Raw genomic sequence first — 20,199 nt, 5'->3', positions numbered from 1 at the left:
TGTAATTTTCTTTCTTGCTTGCTTACAAGCATATTTAGTACCAATTTACTGAGATACTACTGTGTGATCTTTTCTCTCCTTACTCTCCCAGCCTGGCTTCCTCTCACTGCCACACTAATATTGTAACTTCTAGCTGTAGGAGACTTCCAAATTTTTTTCAATTCATGCATTTGATTAATATCTAAATGACAACAATTTAAATTAAAACTAACCTACGCTCTCAAAGCAATCACAGTCCCTTAAGTGACTATTACTGACGTATTTTAGATTTCAGGATTTTTTTTTTTTAAAGATTTATTTTTTATACAAGAGCTGGGGTACAGACCAGGGGCACAAGAGGGTGCGAGGATTCACCAGAGACAGAGAGGGGAATGGAACAGGCAGATGACCATAATACACTGCTGAGGGGAGCAGTGGGCGGGACAGGAGAGGTCTGCTGTGCCATGTGGGAATTTCCCTGTTTGGCCGGGGATCGAACCCGCGCTACAGAGGCTGCGGACAGCTTCAAAGCACTGCGCTCAACCCTCTGCGCCACCGGGGAGGCCCGATTTCTTTCGTTGTTGTTTTAACATTGGTTGACAACACTGTGTATGATTCAGAGTTACAGGTTCACACCTCTTCAGATGTACCTTCCCACACCACTCGCATAGTCCTTCACCACAGTCCATTGAGCTCTTTCCCTACTGGGGATCAGTTCTTAAAATTCTTCCATATACCCCTCATCTGGGATAAGGTCTCCTATTTGTTTTATAAAATGTATACATTTTATAAAAAATTCAAACTTACAGAAAAGTTGTATAACCATTACAAAGCATTTCCATACATTCTGACCTGTTAACATTTTACCACATCTACCTCATCATGAAAATATATACTTGCTATCACCTTTCTCCTCCTCTATATAGAGACTTGTTATAAGTCTTTTTCAGAACTACTTGAGAGCAAGTTGTCGACATTATGGTCATCACCTGTAAGTACAGCAGAATAATATTGAATAGTTCCCTGAACAAGGATATTCTCCTGCATAGCCACAACACAACTTTTCAGCTTTGATCAACAGCCATACAACCTACCATCCACTACCATCACAGATATCATTCAAATTTTGTCATTTGTCTCAACAATGTTTCTTTTTTCTTTCTGGGGACCAGGATCTTGTGAAACACACACACACTGCATTTGGCTATCTCATATTCATACTCTTCCAAGCAGAAATATAATTATTTAGTACTTCTCTATCTAGCATGTCCTCAGCAGTTTTAGAGAATGGGTCTTAAATTCTATAGGATGATCTTCTGATGTCTCTTTTGACCCAAATCCAGGTCATATTTTCTTAGAAGGAATACCAGAAAAATGTTAAATTCAGTGTAACACAATAGAGGGTATGTGGTGCTTACTCATCCCACTATTTGGTGACAGTAGCCTTTGTCATGTGACTGTGCTAGTGTCTACCATAAGATCCCTACTGTTCCTAATGTAACTGATTATTTTAGTATTGTCATTGTATCAAGATTGTTGATATTGTATCCCTCATCAATCATCTAAAAGCCCATTAGCATTAGCATCCACTTATAACTCCAAAGAACTATGATAATTGTGAAAAGGATGTATTCCATGTCTCTCATTCTTTCTCTGCTTATTAGTTGGTATTCTGCTGTAAGGAAGAACATTTCTTTATTATTCAAGTATGGATTCCTACTTTTTTCAATGCACTGCAATCTATCAACATCATTTATTATAACATTTAAATTTTTTTTAAAAAAATTTATTTTTGCATACAAGAGCTGGGGCATAGGCCAGAGGTGTGGGGGGGGGGGGGTGAGAGAATTCACCAGAGATAGAGTGGGGAACAGAACAGGCAGACTGACTGAAATGCACTGCTGAGGGGAGCAGCGGGTGAGATGAGAGGTCTACTGTGCCATGTGGGTTGCTCCCTGGCAGGCCGGGGATCGAACTTGTGCTGCAGAGGCTGTGGAATGCTTCATAGTGCGGTGCTTAACCCTTTCCACCACCAGGGAGTTCCATATTATAACATTTAAATTATCAAGATTTTTGGGAGATCCTTCAAGCTGATTGTCCTTTTGACATGTCCCCATTATAGATGCAGCATTTCTTAACTGGCATAAGGTACTGCAGGTTCATCTCATACTTTTTCTGTATTAGCTCTGGAATCAGGTCTTCTGAAAGTCCTAACTCCTTAGTGGAGACAGTTATTTTGCAGCAAATTTGGGTTCTTAGGGTATTCACTGTTAGTTGTCTGCACTGCTTTTAGGAAATCTCAATAGATGCAAGCTCAAAAACCTATGTGTGTATATATGTGTATACATATACATTTAAGACTAATTCGGTGTATGTGTATGGTATTTACACATACCATAAATTCATACACTCCAACACCAATTCCAATACCAAGCCTTAGGACTATTTTTAGTCTTCATCCTTTCTATGTTTATATTTCCTCCAACAATTTTAGAATATTCAATATCTTTATTTCTGTATCTTTAACATCTTTTACTTTTTTGCTCAATAAGTGTACTTTTTCATATAACCAATCTCCCAAACACAATAGCCATTTCTTTCTGCTACCTCTGTGTGACTCCTCCCTGCTTCACTATATGTCTCAATGTGGAGGTAAGGGCTTCTGATGTACTTTTATAGGCTCTTGGATGTCATTTTCACAGAACTTAGGATTATGGCTTGTTTTCTTTATCTCCAACAGAGGTAAGCTCTGAGAGTGTGGCCACTATCTGTGCCTATGGGTTCCCAGAAATAATTATTGAAGGAATAAAAGAAATATGATTTAGACTGGATAGTTTTAAGAATTATAAATGATAAATCACATAAATGGAATGTAATTCAAAGAATGAAAAGGAAAAAGATCAAATATATAAATTTAAAGATACTAAGAATAAGTAGGAAAGGAAATTGAAACTGAATAGGTAAGAAATTAGGAGGGAGGAAGGGATCAAAACCAGCATTTCAGAAAGCATGAGGAGAGTTTCACTTTTGATGTGGTCAACACTGTCAAAAGTTACAAAGAGGAGAACTGAAAATATGTGACTAATTGACATTATCTTTAATTAAGAGTTTTAAGTTCTTGCTTTAAGTTCCCATGTTAAGATGAGAATTGTATACTCTGGACTTAGATTCTGAATTTCTAAATCTCACTGAAGACATTACATTTTACCACATTTTTCTTAATTTCATTTTCTTATTTATCCTAGTATATAACAGTTGATGAACCTTTGTTTTTATTGTCACTTAAATTAGTATAATGTTACAGAAATCTTGATTAATGTCAAACTGCTTTAAAAATGACTGTCATATAAATAACTCTTGAGTCATCAGTTTTTATCTTTTACAGTAAGTCAAATTTCTAACTTTAAAAACACTTATCAGTGCTGGGAAAACCAGATGCTTCAACACCAGATAGTACCCTAGTACACTGCTGGCAGTAATGTACACTGGAAAATGAACTGTATCCATATTAAAAAACTAAAAATGGATATGTCATATGATCCAGCAACCCCACTTTTTAGGTATATATCCAAAGTATAGGAAAATATCAACACAAAAAGATTGCATGCCCCACAATGCCTATCACAGTACTATTTACAATAGAATAAATACTCAATGATATAGGATATCTACAAAATGCAATACTATTCAGCTATAGGGAAAAAAAATGTTTTCATTTATAGCAAAATGGAAGGAGTTTGAGTAAATTATGTTTTGCAAAGCAAGTACAAAAGATAAAGGCAAATACTGAACAATTTTACATATAGGAATAAAGTAAGGCATCAAAGCACATAAATTGATAAAGCAAAATAATTATAAACTAGTAGACACTAATTGAAGGGAGATTTCTGAGGTTAAGAGGGAGGAAGGAGAAAAGGTAAAAGGGGTGGATGATAGGAGGAAAAAACTTTTTGCACTTAATTTCCATATTTCATATGTTAACACATATTCGTTGCCATCTTTCATATTTTTGTAATTTGATGCTCCTTTATTATCCTTCCTATATCTTTTCACATAGTGATATTATACCATATTCTAAATGTCAACTTCTACAATATGTAAACGGTACAAACCATTGTGAATTTAGTCTAGAACCATGAAAACCATCTTAGGAGAATTTAAAATCTATTGTCTAATTATTAGTAATTATAAATTCTGAAGGATCTGTTAATTTAACATATTCAAAATTATTAGTCAACACTAATTAAAAAGATTAATATTTCAGTTTACTTAGATATAATCTATCATAAAGACAAAATTTCATTAGCTTAAGATCATTTTAGATGAAAGCTAAATCAAATTACTTAACATATTTGTATTTTAATATATAGCATTTCAATTAATAACCAAAAATACCTTTGCAATTCTACTTTAATGATTAAAAAAACTGATGAACCATATTTGCTGTTTGAAAAGGGTGTGCTCCTATATAGTTTTAACAATGATTATACTACTACACAAATTGTCTAGAAAATTCTTTTGAAAAACAGTATAAATGTAAATCACAAGTCTGAAAGATAGATGTTTGAATTATTGAGGTTTGACTATATCAGTGGGAGAGGAGATTATAAAGAACCACAGTGAGCACAATTGTTTTAAAATGTGCTTATGTAAAGTCTGTTTGAAATTCTTGAGGAAAAGGAGTCTCTACCGTAACTATTACCTTTTAACTTAATTGCCGCTTTAAAAGATTAACAAGCATTATGAACTTGTTCCTAAAAAACTTCAGTCTAGTTTTATAGTTCTGTATCCTCAGTACCAACACATTCCTCTCCTAAAAGTCTTTCATTTTATTCTGTATAGATACGGAACCTAGCATTGTATTTAATACATAGCAGGCTGCACCAACAATGTGAAATGAATGAGACCCCAATAGTTCTTGGATTTTCACTGATACAGAATATATAGAGTAAAAAAATTCTAACATTTGTATAAGGAAGCCCCATTTTTGTAATTTAGATTTTCAGGAATCTCCTGTCTATATAAAATACAAAATTTTGGATAGGATGTCTGAAACACCAATATCATAACTTTCTGTCCTTCAAAACAAATTTAAGAAGTAAGATGGAGACACCCATGCAGACAGATCTGATTACAAATATAACCAGGTTCCCCCACAGATAATGCCCACATGTTGGAACACTTTGCTTATGTGCACCTCCCCATCCTGTTTATGCCGTGTACTTCTGGTCCTATGTACTGAATGCAGATTGAGTGTGATGGAGAAAACTCCAGCTGCTAGTGTGAGGACTGCTAGCACTGTAACCAGGAGGGGACCTGCCACTGCTGCAGACTTAAAGCTTTCCAGTAGAGGTGAATGTGGGTGCGGAATCTCTATACTGTACATACAAGCACAGAACACCAACAAATTGGGACACTACAAGAACACTGCATAAAGAGTTAGGAGAGAAGCAAAGCTTTGTTGCCATCAAATTTATTAGTAAGCATAACTTATTTTTCCACTTTTGCTCAGGAAGTGGAAACAGAATAGGAATGAAAAAAAAAAAAAGTTACCATGCTAACAGAGTTTACTTTAGATCTGGGAAAATGCTGAGGCATGCAAATAACAGCATGAAAGGAAGTGACAAAACAAGTATTTTAATAATAAATATTCCATACAATTAAGCTTTTAATTTTCCTTTGTTAAATACATGCACATTGATGTATCCTTAAAAAAAAAAAAAACTGAACTACTTGCAAGTAAAACTTGTGGACAAGTTTGGTACCTTAGACTTCTTGCAGGGAAATGGATGTTAGAACATTTATTATTAATAGATTTAACTACTCTAGAAGTACTTAATTACATGTCTCATAATACCTTTATAATTTGGGAAAATTAAAATGAATGTTATAGCCATGATGTAGAAAACATATGACATGAAATTTAACCAAGGTATATTTACAGAAAATTCTGTTGCCACTTTTTAAGTGAGCATTACATGTATTTAAAAAATCAGATTCAAAATATCCGGAAGACTCCAAAAGTTGGCAAATGTTTTCTGTTAAGATTCAGATTGTATTTTAGTATGAAGTCCACATTAGTCTCTGTCATGATTACTCAAATGGTAGCTGAGTGCATACTGCTCTGCTTCTGCAGTGTAAAGGAAGTCACAAGTAAGTCCAAAAAACAAATGTGATTACATTCCAACAAAACTTTATTTACAAAAATAACCAGCCTATAGGAGTATAGTTTGCCAACCCTTAAATAGATTATAAGGGGTAATGTAATATTTTTGTAGAATAAGAAAAATTTGTGACATTTTCAAGATATTTATCTTAAAATTGATTCTTTGGGGAAAAAACCAAAACCCTTAAGTAGCTCATAAATCTTACCTGGTTAGGTATCCTCAGTGGGGGCCTTGGACCTCCAGGGTACCGAGGTGACATAAAAGGCTATTGAAGTAAAACAAAACACCATAATGTGAAATACTGATATGAAAATAAACTGCTTTAAAATTTATAATTATATAAAACATAAATCAATTTACTTCCCTATACAGCAGCTTTTAGTAGAATACCTCTAAAGAAAATTACCATCCTATTTTTTATTTTGTAGAATATCCAGAAAATTTTTTAAAGAAAATGTTGATTCATCAAAGAAGATTAAAGTACAGTAAAAATATTTTTAATGCAAATTAAGAAAAAGATAACTAATTGGTAAAGATTAAGAAATTTAAGCAATTGAGTCTCAAGACTTAGAGAAGTAAAGTTTACTGGCAAGCTCCATTATTATACAAATTGGGTCCTTAGCATAAAATTCTGACAGGATTATTATGCAGTGTGATCATCTATTTTCTTTAATAATTTTAAAATTGTCAAAATTAATCTTTTTGTAGCTTTGTTTAAAATGGTAAAAAAATTTCTGAGAATCATTTGTGGCTAAAAGGACTTTGATTTCCCTTTGCCAAGCGCCTGTTACAATTTAAAATTGATAATAAACTTAAAAGTTGAAATTTCTTTGCATGTTTTGAGCCTCACTTTAACAAAGGCAAAAATGGTCCTATATTAAAACTCAAGTCAATTTATCTTATGAGTCACAAGTTGCTGAGCTATACTGACTCTTATCAGTGAAAAAAAAAATCCTAGAAATAGTTCAGTGATCAGGATTGAGTGGAAGAAGGATGATTTACATCACTTAGATTTAGACAGGAAATTTTAAGATCTCTTCTAAATTTATCCAAAATTCCATTCTTATTGTATTCTTCTAGAAACAGAAAATTTTATTTAATTACATCACAAGGCATAATTTGCTTAAATACATTACTTATTACATGTAATACAAGCAAATTATCAACTCTAATGGGTTGATTATTATGTAAACTAATAAGAATGAATTAATATATAAGTATAAAAGCTTGGGCAAGCCAAATCTGTATACTATATTACAGGAATTAAATTCCTCATTTATGGTGTGTATTCTACACACGTTTTTAGAAATCAGGCCTGCAGTTCAGTCACACAAAATTTTCAGGGCTATTTTAAAAGCAACATCTGAAAAATAAAAATTTTGACACATTTATGCTGTATAGACTTTTCTATATTTTTGGAGGGTCTGACAAACCAATAAGAGAACTAAGCAAGCCATTTGCCTTTCTGCTCACTGTGTTCTTACATTTAAAAAATCCTAGGTGTTCTTTTTAAATGGACAAAAACAGTGGATTATTTGGGTAATAATGTCACCTCCAGCTGCTAACATAAGTGGATTTTAAATTTTTTAGTTTTTACATATTTCATCAAAGTATTTTATAATTTCTGAACCTCTATTTTAAATTGGATTAGTTTACTAATCCAACTAGAAGCTTATCCCAATATTCACACACTTTCTGCTATATTCCTAACCACCTAGTTTCATTTATGAAATTGTCTTAAATTATGCTGTCATATCAATATTGTGTCACTGGTTTTGGAATGGCTGCCAGTCCAAAGCAATGTGTACCACATAGTCACCAATCCAAAATTAAGGTATCAATTTAGTTTTTGAAATGTGGAGAAATAAAAATAAGTTACTAATTCCTGTCTATAAGTTCAGTTTGAAATTGAATACAAGCTAGAAATTGTTTGTCTTAGCATTTGATATTTTAGCATTGATATATTTCTCACTTGAAATAGAGCATTTAGGGTTTGCATGTTCATCTGAATGTAAAATGTTATAGTATTAATTTAGTGGACTATTTGATGGCATGTGAATTTTAGAATTGTACTCTCCTATTTGACCCTGAGGTATGAGAAAGGGACTGCTGAAAGAAGCAGAGGGACACTGCAGGAGTCCACAGAATAAGACTGGGAGAGAGGTAGTTTCTTCCTCTAGTTAAATCTATTTCCTCTATATGCCCTCCTTCAAAGAGCTCAAATGCATTACACTGTATATTGCACTAACCTTAAATATAATGATTAGTATGTAGTAGGTAGCTGTATTATTGAGTGTGGGTATGGGATATAGGCATATATATGTTCATAAGGCACAGATCATCATTATCATGTTGGAGATACTTATTCCCATGCTTCTCTAGAGATAAGGGAAACCCCAAATTTAAGGAAAAATATTTCAACAAATATGTTCTTTGTTCAGGTCAAAGGTCAAATGAATGCAAGAGATTTTTCACTCAACAATTATTTAGTAAACACATAAATGTTCTGAGTGGCTGGAACGATCAGTGAACAAGGGGATAATTATCACTGGCTTCTGCTTAGGATTTTTCAAGGTTCAGTCTTGAAACTTAATAGGAAAAACAATTTCCTGGAAAAATTGTTTCTACATCAGTCCACTCATGTGAAATAGAATGTTCTCTTTACCAAATGGCACGTATCAATGAAAACAATTATTTCAATCTGGTGCCTCTCCCTCAAGTCTTATTACATCATCCCCATTTGACAGAACATGTACTATGAATGGCTGAAAATAAACCATGGTTTTAAAGTTTTCTAAAGTAAGTGAAACTCTCAATGTAAGGTTCTTTATAAGATAAATTGAGGGGCACAATTAGTACTTTGACAGGAAAACTACATTTATAGGCAATGATTCTCATTTCCATATGTTTCAGTTATCTGCCTAAAATGAATGGGATGAAAAGACAAAATGTGTAGGCAACTATAGATCTGAGGCTTAAAGCAGGGGAGGGGGAGAAAAAGGGATCAAAACAGACTGGAAAGAGCACAAGGGACCATGGTGATGGTTCACAGGTGATGTGGGGGCAGGATATTTATTACACCTGAGGGGAGAAGAAAAGAATGGATGGGATAAAGTAAAGGAATAAAAATATATACGACACAAGAAAATCAATAAATATGGGGCAACTAGTAGAAATACAAACCAACTGTCCAGTTCATTTTTTGAAGTAGTCTTTTAGCAAAAAGATTACACTATTAGAATCATAATTTATTTCAGCATGAATGTCATTAAATTTTAAAGGATTATTATTTTCCATTATATCAAGAATTATTCATGGAATTTTAAAATCTGCTTTCCTAAAAGACAGATTTTCTTTTATTCTTTACCCTTTCTTGCTAGTGGAAACTAGTAATCGCCTTCTTCTTATTTGATCTTTCATAAGCCCTTAGTGTTTTATCTCAATTCCCTAAGAATTAGAAAGAACCAGCTCACTCTTTCCTCACTGTAGTTGAAGATTGCTCAGTGCAATTCTTTCTCCCAGATACCCCGTCCACCCCCAATATGGGAATGTTATATAAATAATTTACCAGGAAAGAAATTACAGGTGATGAGAACCATTTTAAAGATACACATATTGTACATCTTAAATGACATTTTGCTCAAATGTTAACTTGCTTATATTTTCTACCATTTTAAATAGTATCAAAAAATATGATTTTTCAATACCAGAATAGTCTCTTGTTTTTGATATTACTCTGCACCTCTTTTCCATGCCAAGTAAATATGTATTAATCCTCCAAGGGCTAGTTTAAATGTCACTTCCTCTTTAAACAATCTATAGGCTTCTTTCCCTCTACTTCCTTAGCACTTTGTTCATACCATTATCAGGGGATTTAGGACACTGTGTGCCTAGATATGAAGGAAACCCACTTCAGAGAAAAAATACAAAACTGTATCAGAGCAAGTAATTATCTTAATGTCAAGGTAATTAATCCATAAAATAAAACTGGTATTTCTTAGAATCCTTTTAATGTAGCAATGCATAACTCACTTTAGATCTCATTTTAAATATTTCAACATGGATTTAGAAACTCTTTAAATCTTAGTGTTTAAGAATAAATTGCTAATAGGAACATTTTAAAATCATTTTTAAGTTTCTTTAAAATCCATTCATTTAAGCATTTTCTATAAACTATATTTTATGAGAACAATTTAGAATAAATGATGAATAGCACTAAGTTTAGAATGGATAAATGTAACATTGAGGACATTTTACACCTCTTAAAACAGACACCTGAGGTATGTTCTAAAATATACAAATCTACAGGCCTTATGTAATTTAAACTATCTGAATTTTTTGAGGATAAAATTATTCATTTGAAATTTGCTTCTAATTGTGAAAAAATATCTTCTTAAATGGAATGATATACACATTTCCCAAGGTTATGAAAGTATGAACTGACGAAACAAGTGAATTTTCATTTCAATTATTTCAAAAAAAAATCCTGTCCAGTATTGTGCATTTTAATATAATTTGACTTACAGAATTTTACTTGAATTACGTCTTTTTGATACATTCTTTAGAGAAGAAACTTTTACATTTTAGAGTTCACTAAGTCAACTCCATTTTATGTAAAATCCAAGACCAAATTTCTTGACTGTGTTTTTGGTTTCTTATGGCTATAGTAACCTGCTACAGTAGTATTTTTATAGGATTAAGGCCGGTACACATGCTTCATTTTTTAAGAATTGGCCATAAGGGGCCTCCCCTGGTGGCGCAGCGGTAGAGCACTGGGCTGCAAAGCTGCCCACAGCCTCTGCAGTGCCGGTTCCATCCCCGGCCGCCAGCGAGGGTCCCACATGGTGGCGCAGACCTCTCCTGCCCTGCCCGCTGCTCCCCTCAGCAGTGTATTTCGTCAGTCTGCCTTCTCTGTTCCCTGCTCTGGCTCTGGTGAATTCTCTCACTCTCCCGTGCTTCTGACTGTACCCAGTGCTGGTATAAATAAATAAATAAATAAATCTTAAAAAAAAAAAAAAAAAAAAGGCCATAAATAAATCTGCTGACTTGGCACATCCTCCTAGGCCCAATCAACTGTGCAACCATTTACTTAATGTGGAATTCTTTACCCTTCCTACTACTCAACCATGGAAAGCTGAAAAGGCAGTGGTATTTCAGGTAAAGCACTAATTAGCATGTGCTCTTGATTCACCCAACTAAAAGAAATTTGACAACTGAAATAAATTTAATAAGCTTTATCTCTTTCCTTGGAGCATTTTTGGTGGAGTTTTGATACTATATGTACTCTCTAGTCCATTTATTTGTGATTTTAAGTCAAATGCCAACATGGACTAGCAGAAGATGGATAATCAGTGTGCAGTATTCTGTGATAACTTATAAGGAAGTTCAGCACATTCTAAGAGAATTTACAAAGGAGCATTCAATAAATAGTTGGTTTGTTCCACAGCTGGCTCATTGACTAAGTGAATGAAAGACATAGATAGAAGACCCTAAAATCCAGCAAAAGATATAATAAAGCTTGAAACTCTTGTATAAAATCTCACCTAATTTTATTAAAAATAGGTAGTATCCACTGATATTGTAATGCATAAGCACTGATACTGGCATAATATATTGGAATCTCCAGTTAGTAAATGCTTATAAAATATGCATGGGGTAAATTATGCACACTTAACTAGGGCACATTGTATCTTATAGAGGATCTAATAAGTGCTAGAGACCTCAAAAAATATTAAATTATAATTGCAGTATCCCCATCAACAACACATAAAAAGTTAAAATTTAGATGACTGATAGCACATGTTATTCTTTCCTGCTGCTTTTGGGTTTCTCTTTCTGGGTTGTCACAGTGGAAGATAATGGTTCTTAGGCAGTTTTTAGTATCACTCTTTTGTCAGGTTAATTTATAATTTGGAAAAAAGTATGGTTACTTAGTGATCTTTTTCTGTAGTATATTGCTAACAATTCCATTATTTTGCTCAGTTGTTTGTTTCATTTAGTGCTGTTTATATACAGTTCCCTCCTCTTTTTGGACTGAAATATATTTGAAACTAACAAGTCTCAGAAACAATGTTTTTTTAGCTTACATGTTTTCTTTCCATTGAGAAAAGGCTCAGCATTTGAATAAGAACATTAAACACCTTGTTACTTAATATAATATTGTCTAGGACAAAAGTATCTATGTATTACAAAATAGTTATTTGCCAAATAAATTTGCTTCCATCAACTTTTAAGGAAAAACACAATGTAGAAAGTGATATGACCTGGAAAAATGTTATCTTTAGTAATTATTTTAATTACATAAAGATCTACCTTAATTGGCCCTGTGTTGGCATGGCTTCAGACAGATTTACTCTCTGTATTCTTTTAGTCAGATACAGGGAGCAAGATGCATAATAAGTGTTCTAGATTATTTCAAGGGCAAAACTTCTCCCACACTTTGTTTTAGAAATGATGAAAAAAGAAGTAGAATGTAATTATTTTCAGTCCTGGAAAGGTAAGGGAAATTGCTCACTATAAGAATTAAGCAATAGCCAATGTAAACGTTTTAAAAATTATACTTATGGTGTCCATTTTTAAATTCTTTACTATATGTTTCTATTCTGTTTTACAATCCTATTTACTTAGCAGTAAATCTCTTCTTAAATATGAACATTACTTTGAAAAAAAATGTTGATACCTGCATTTTATTTCAGCTGTTACATAGTAAAACATTATTTCTATAATTCCATGAGATGTGCCTTCATGATTTCTGTTAGAAAATCATAAATTATGTCAAATGAGTTTTGTCAGTTACTTGAAAATTCATATATGTTAATTTGTTTTTTCTTCCATGAAAATCTCTATCAGATATTACTGAAACTCCAGTGGATACTACATTTTCATTCAACTATTATTAAACTAATTTAGCTCACAAAATGAAACACTTCTACAGGCATATTCTGATATACATATATGGGTTTTTTTTTTTAAGTTTATTTGTTTGTTTGTTTGTTTATACATACATACATACATACAAGCACTGGGTACAGTCAGAAGCGCGGGAGGGTGAAAGAATTCACCAGAGTCAGAGCGGGGAGCAGAGCAGGCAGAAGGACGGAAATACACTGCTGAGGGGAGCAGCGGGCGGCAGGAGAGGTCTGCGCGCCATGTGGGACCCTCCTCCGGTGGCCGGGGAGCAGCCGGGGATCGAACTGGTACTGCAGAGGCCGCAGGCAGCCTCGCAACCCAGTGCTCAACCGCTGCGCCACCAGGGAGGCCCTACATATATGGTTTTATCTTCCATCATTATCAACATCATTATCAATTATTTTTTTTTTTAAAAAAAGCTATTTTGGTGATGCCAATCCATTTCAGCACAGAGTTATAAACAGTTTTATTCTTTTGGGCCTTTTCAAGAAGATGACTCTCAAGTTTTCACTACCATATGTTAGGTATAGTTGCTTGAAAACGGATTTGGTAGGTTGTGAATGGTAATAGTAAGTGTAAAAGTTGGGAATAAAAAATACACACTGATACACATTGTTTTGGTGTCTGTGAAACAAGTGAACTTGCATTACTGCATTAAAAATAACACTACCAATAAAGTATCAGGCTGACTCAGTCAAAGAACCTAAACCAGTAATTTTTAAAAATCACTCAATTTTTCACTAAGAATACAAAAGTATTACCTTCTTCATCCCTTTCCATGTAAACTTGTTCCCGATGAAAGAGTGAGAGAGGAGTACTTAAATTTAAATGATACTTTGTTCTTACCTGTCTATTATCTTGTTCTTTCAAATTTGTATAAAATGACTGGAACTTTTGATGCAAATTCTATTTTTACTTTCTTTAGAAATGATACTCATATTTACTTGGTTACTGACCAAGTAAATATGAGTTACTTGCTAAGTTACTCAGAGTTACTAAACTCATATCTGAATTTTATCAAATTGTCTTCTATAGAACAGATTTTCATGGAAATACTGATGCACCAAAAAGTCTACTTTGAAACTAGAGCTTACTATTTTGACTAATGCTGAAATGTATAAAAGTAAGCAAGATGAGAGAATTCAAATTGCAAACTTTTTCTGTATCATTTAAAATATACTTTTCAAAACACATTTTAAATAGATCCAGGTGCACAATAAAGTTAAGACAAAGTGAACAGGAAAAATATTACTGATGTCTAAGGTATTTGTAATGCCATATTACTAATGGAATATAAATTGACAGAAAACACATAATCACATTTATGGACATTCTAAATAATTCTATTTTACTTTTTTTGATAAGCCTCCTACTGTGCACAAAGTGTATCCGATTATTCCTTGGCATTACATTTTACACTCAAGATTATACCTGATTGCTGGGTGGATGGATGATACCTATCAACAGCCTATATTCTCTTCCCACAGGTACCAGCAGAAGTGTTTTCTTTGACTCTCTGCAGGGATGAGCAGTTTATCAGAGCCAATACTTCACTCCCAGCAGCATTTCTTTCACCTCCCCCTCTTACACCTGCAGCTGCCCTCTCATTTCTCACTTTCCTTTTAGAGAAAACTCTTCGAAAGAGTTGGACATATTCACTGCCTCCAATTTCTCTTTTCCAGTTTATAGTGAATCTACTTTTTTCAGGCTTTCCTGCCCATTACTCTATTGAAACTAGTCAAGGCTATCCATGATCATCAGTTTTCAAATATCAGCAGCATTTGACACAGATGATCATTCCTCTCCTCCTTGAAACATTTTCATTTGGCTTCTAAGATACCACACTTGGTGGTTTTCTTCCTATCTTATAGGTTACCCCTTCATTCTGCTTTGCTGGTTCTTCCTCATCTCCTTGACTTTTTTAAATTTCTATTTAAAAAAAAAATCTTCTTACATGGCTGTTAATTTTTGGAGAGCATTTGATTTCTCCCATCCAACTTAGTCCCCATAGTTCTCCCACCAACATAGCACTCATGATCCATCCCCACAGTCCCTTGTGCTCTTCCTTCGTTTTGATTACTCTCCTTCCGCCTCTCCTGCTCTGTGCCTCAGATCTATGGTCAGCTTGCAAGTTTTGTCTTTTTACTGATTTTTATCTTTTTCCTTCTGATTTGTTTCGCTTAGCATAGTCCCTTCCAGCTCCATTCATGTTGCTGCAAATGGCATGAATTTATCATAAAGGTGCCCTGGGGTCACTGTAGAGCTTGTTACTGTCAATACAATTACCCAGGCTCATAGCTTTAAATATTATCCATATGCTAACAATTCTCAAATCTGTATCTCTAGCCCAAACTTCAGTCATAAAAGGTCACCCTGCTATCTTGTTCCCCGTGTAATATCTCATGGCCCTCTTAATTTTGCTAAGTTTAAAACTAAGCTGATATTTCCCCTCATACCTGCTCTTGAGGTTTTATTAGTATTAGTAAATGTCAGCTCCATTTTTTCAAGATGGATCAGCCAAAAGTCTCGCACTTGTCCTTGATTTCTTTTTCCCTCATAGCACGTATCCAAACCATCACCAAAATCTGTTGTCTCTAGCTTTAAAATATATCTTAAATCTAATTACTTTTCACCATTCCTACCATCTCAGTCCAGCCATAATAATCTCTTGTCAAAATTTTGCAATGACATGGAAACTGCTCTCCCTTTTTCCGTGCTTCCCTCCTATGGCCTAATGTCAACATAGCAGCCAGAATGATTCTGTTAAAACTCTCCCCCAAACTCCCAATCCCTACAATGACCTACAGAGGTCTATGATGAGCTCTTTTCTGGCTACTCTGTCTAAAACTTCGACAACACAGCCCATTTTCCTTTTGTTTCATTTTTCTAACCCTTACAACTGTCCAACATGTCACATATTTAAATTTTGTTTACTGTTTCTTTAGTAGACTAAGCTCTGAGTGGGTATTGATTTCTGTTTATCGTGTTCACTGCAGGCAGTAACTCTGGTGTGGTGGTGAGGTATGTGGGTAATAAGTATTCGCTGCTGAAAATGGACAACAATCTTACTGGCTCTCAAATTTTACTTAGACATATCTGTTAAAAGCCAAAACCAGGGCCTCCCCTGGTGGCGCAGCGGTTGAGCGCTGGGCTGCGAAGTTGCTCACAGCCTCTGCAGCACGGGTTCCATCCCCCGCTGCCGGCGAGGGTCTCGGCAGTGTACTTCGGTCTATCTGCCTGTTCTGTTCCCTGCTCTGGTTCTGTTGAATTCTCTCACCTTCCCGCGCTTCTGACTGTACCCAGTGCTTGGATAAATAATTAATTTAAAAAAAAAAAAAAAGCCAAAACCAGCCAAAAAAGAATAATCAGTATTTTCCAGCCAAACTCTTCCATTCTCAAAAATTCTGATACACTAGGTGTTGGGTCACTCCCAGGACTCTGCCGTGTTAGTGTACAAGACACACTTGGAGAAACATTGTTTTTAGTCCTTAGTGTGTAGATTTCTTATCAGGTTCTAAATCTGTCTCACAAACTGTGTAAATACAAATTTACTGGAATAGCCACACTCATTAGTTTACAATGTCTATGGCTGTTTTAACATTACACCAGGAGTTGAATAGTTGTGATTTCAGAGTCTTTAAAGCTGAAAATATTTACTATATGGCTTTTTATAGGAGTAGCTTGTCAACTCCTGACATAGAATATAAAAAATTATTCCTAAACACCATTCAGAGATAAGGTATGTTTTAAAAAGAATGCTAATATATAATTAAGATAAATCAACACTTTTTTTGAAATTTGTAATAGATTTAATAACTAATTAGTTAGCTTTAATTCCCCAAAGAATGGTGACCATTTTTTATATAACCAGTATTAAAAAATTGTGTCATAAACTGCCTTTGCACATTTGGTATACACCCCTCCCTGCCCCACACACAAACATGCTTTTGTAAAAACTAAGGCACGCTGGGAAGAATTTTCAATAGAATATTTTCAAAAGAAAAGCTAACTTCAAATTATTACAGATGCAATTTTAAAAGGGTATTTTATTATTTCAACTATCTTGACACCTTTAGCTTGCAGAAGCATCATGAAAGTGAAAGGAAAACCAACTGGTCTAGGATGGCCAAGCTAACTTTTCCCTGAACACCCATTTTGACAAACTACAAAAAAGTATGGTTTCTAATTGGAAAATGCAAACACTCTGCACCCTGTCTCTCCCTTCTTTGCTCACTGTACATCCAGCCACTGCTATAGTGTCTTTAGTTGTTTGAAATGGCAATTTTTTAAAAAAAGCATACTTAGTTACTCAAGCTGAGCAGTTTTAATTTGTCCTAATAGTTGAGGCCAGGAAAACTATTACAACTGCAGGAAAGCATTATCAAAGCCAGCAGCTGTCAGGCACCTTAATTTTTTTTAGGCTGCTTTTATCTTTATATTACAGAAAGACTTGTTCCATTCTTCACACTTAGAATCTCTCTTCTTTAAATTTCTTAAAAATGTTATTTGGAGTCTTTAAACTTAATATGTATTTCTTGAACTTGGATAAACAAGCAACTTCTCCCACCACCACTCTCCAAATCCTGGTACATTTAATCATAAAACAATACTACTAATGTTTGAATTTTTAAGGTACAGATAATATAACATGTTATACTTCGGTATGTCAACTCTATTTGAAATTTTTAGTACCCTACTTATCCAAACTGAGAAAAGCTATCCTATCTAATCTTTTGGTTCATTAGCTAACGTCAAAGATGTTATTTACAACTTCTAGGGATAAGAGAGAATGTTGCTCATGGTTTAGTGTGTTATCCTAAGACTACTCACACAAAAAACCAAGGTGAGGAAGAATAAGAGGAAAGCAAGCCATTGGCAGTGAAGACAATAGGAAGATTATTAACAGAAGAGAGATGAAAATGTATATGACTATTTGATTATATGTACAAATACCAGGACAAAACAGGTGCTCCTGATAGTGAAATGGTTGGATGTTGGATGTCTGAATAGGAATAGCAAAAGGGCAACTTCAAAATATAGGACTTCTTTCCAGAAATCTGTTAAATAAATATCTACTTCCAGAAACATTTAACCAGGGCTTAGAAAAGCATGTCTTGTGTTTCCTTTTTAGTTTCAAGTGTTAGAATAATTACTCTTATTTTTGACTCATTTTGATTTTTTTCTTTTGAAATAACAAGAGTATTCTATCACCCTGAGCTTTGTTTTTGTCTTCACTGCTTTATGAATGTCATTTATATTGAAGCTTTTCCAGTCAATAACAATCCCATGGAGAGAAGGGGAGATTTTCTTCTATTTTTTGTTCTTATTGCGTTGTTACTATGTCAAAGCATTAGGTCAGCTAGCTACAGTGCAGTCTTGCTAAAAATAGATCCTTTGGAAAATAGACCCTGAACAAGCAGAGATATCTGCAAACCACCACTAGATGGCAAAGCAGCTTTACCATTGTTGACATTTTGCCTACAAACAAAATTTGACTAATTTCTACCATATCAGAATTTCGATCAATTCTGATTTTTAAAATACGGATGTCTTAGTTTGAAACTAAATTACCTGGTATACTGTATCTGTAGCAAGTATTTATAATCTAATGTCAAAACCTTAAATTTACAACCCAACATAAATGTTAGTTTTCAACAGTTTAGGAAAACTAGAGATCCAGTGACTAGAATTCAGTCAATACATCAAGATAAAAAAATCAAAACATAATGATGGTAAAAATTAACAAAAGGCTATAAACAGTTCAAAATTATTTACAAGTATCTCACATAAAATTGTAAACTCAAAGATACATTAAAAGACTATACTGTGTTTTTGGGCCTCCCCGGTGGCGCAGCGGTTGAGCGCTGGGTTGCGAAGCTGCCCGCGGCCTCTGCGGCGCCGGTTCGATCCCCGGCTGCTCCCCGGCCACCGGAGGAGGGTCCCACATGGCGCGCAGACCTCTCCTGCTGCCCGCTGCTCCCCTCAGCAGTGTACTTCGGTCTTTCTGCCTGCTCTGCTCCCCGCTCTGGCTCTGGTGAATTCTCTCACCCTCCCGCGCTTCTGACTGTACCCAGTGCATGTATAAACAAAAAAAACCAAACAAACAAATAAATAAATAAATAAAAACATGCCTCTAAAAAAAAAAAAAAAAAAAACTTAAAAAAAAAAAAAGACTATACTGTGTTTTTATATAGAAATTAGATATGTTTAGAGTAATTAAAAAAAAAGTGTAGTTTTCTTCCTAAAAAGTATTCTGAGGTAAGAAGCACAATAGAAGGAAAACAATATATAATATTTTTACTCCTTTCAATATTTTTTGTTGAAGTATGAACAATTTACTGTAACATAAAATTACAGTAAATTCACAAGAGAAGTTTTCTTGTTACTTCCTCAATTCCATAAAATCATAAAATTTCATAAGGTAATTAAGTCTGTTTTTTAAAACACAAAAGAATAAGTACTTCATTTTTATTTTATGCTTTTTTTTCTCAACTATTTCGTTTACTATACATGAATAAGAAGAAAATCGAATTAGGCTAAGAACCACTGATGCTTATTTCAATAAAATTGCAGGAGTCAAGCTTTGCCTAGTTTTTTTTTTTTTGGTAAGAATGTTGTGAAAATAAATAAGCAAATTGATATTTTAATATATAATTTGCATTTCTTAGCATACAATGAAACTATTAAGATTCAGGCATAGGAGTCAGAGTACAGACAGTTCTATATACCTGCTACATGTGCTCATACCACAATATTTTATTCCAAATGTGAATTCAGGCAATGGCAGCTTCTACTGTCTTTCCTCTAACTCCACTAGTAAGACTTCCCAAAATGAGAAAACTGCTTTAAAGTTCTTCATTAATTCCCCAGTAGGTCACTTGAAAGTTCTTATGGTTTTGTATACAAATTACTCCACTGGTAAGACTCCAAGTAAATACTATGTTTTACTTTAAATGATTTTATTCTCTAAATTGATAGCTCTTGTATGTCCAACTAATCCCACTGATTTTACTTAATGGTCTCTTACCTCAACAACAGGAGCTCTTCTATTTAAAAAAAAAAAGTCTTAAATTTAATATCTGTTGCAAATAGAAAGTCACTAAAGACTGCCTTCTGGGGTACATTTATTAAATGCATGAGGTAT

The 20,199-nt window shown here is 34.1% G+C and overlaps 1 protein-coding gene across 6 annotated transcripts in view; it reads right to left on the bottom strand.

The window, feature by feature from the left end:
- The window catches only part of SSBP2 (single stranded DNA binding protein 2), a gene marked incomplete at both ends in the record, with an annotated part of 264,899 nt that overhangs the window by 53,418 nt on the left and 191,282 nt on the right, over window positions 1–20,199 (bottom strand). For 5 of the 6 annotated variants that reach the window (XM_084234129.1, XM_084234130.1, XM_084234134.1 and 2 more), the window contains one exon: window positions 6,352–6,411. The exons of the other annotated variant lie outside the window; for it this stretch is intronic. In XM_084234129.1, the coding sequence (XP_084090255.1) occupies window positions 6,352–6,411 (60 nt within the window). The remainder of the gene's footprint in view (window positions 1–6,351; window positions 6,412–20,199) is intronic. 6 annotated transcript variants of the gene reach the window in all.

The sequence above is a fragment of the Talpa europaea genome (genome assembly GCF_964194135.1).
Source record: "Talpa europaea genome assembly, chromosome: 5".
Lineage (NCBI taxonomy): Eukaryota > Metazoa > Chordata > Mammalia > Eulipotyphla > Talpidae > Talpa > Talpa europaea.
The sequence above is the reverse complement of the archived record's forward strand: the minus strand, read 5'-3'. Positions and strand labels throughout refer to the sequence as shown.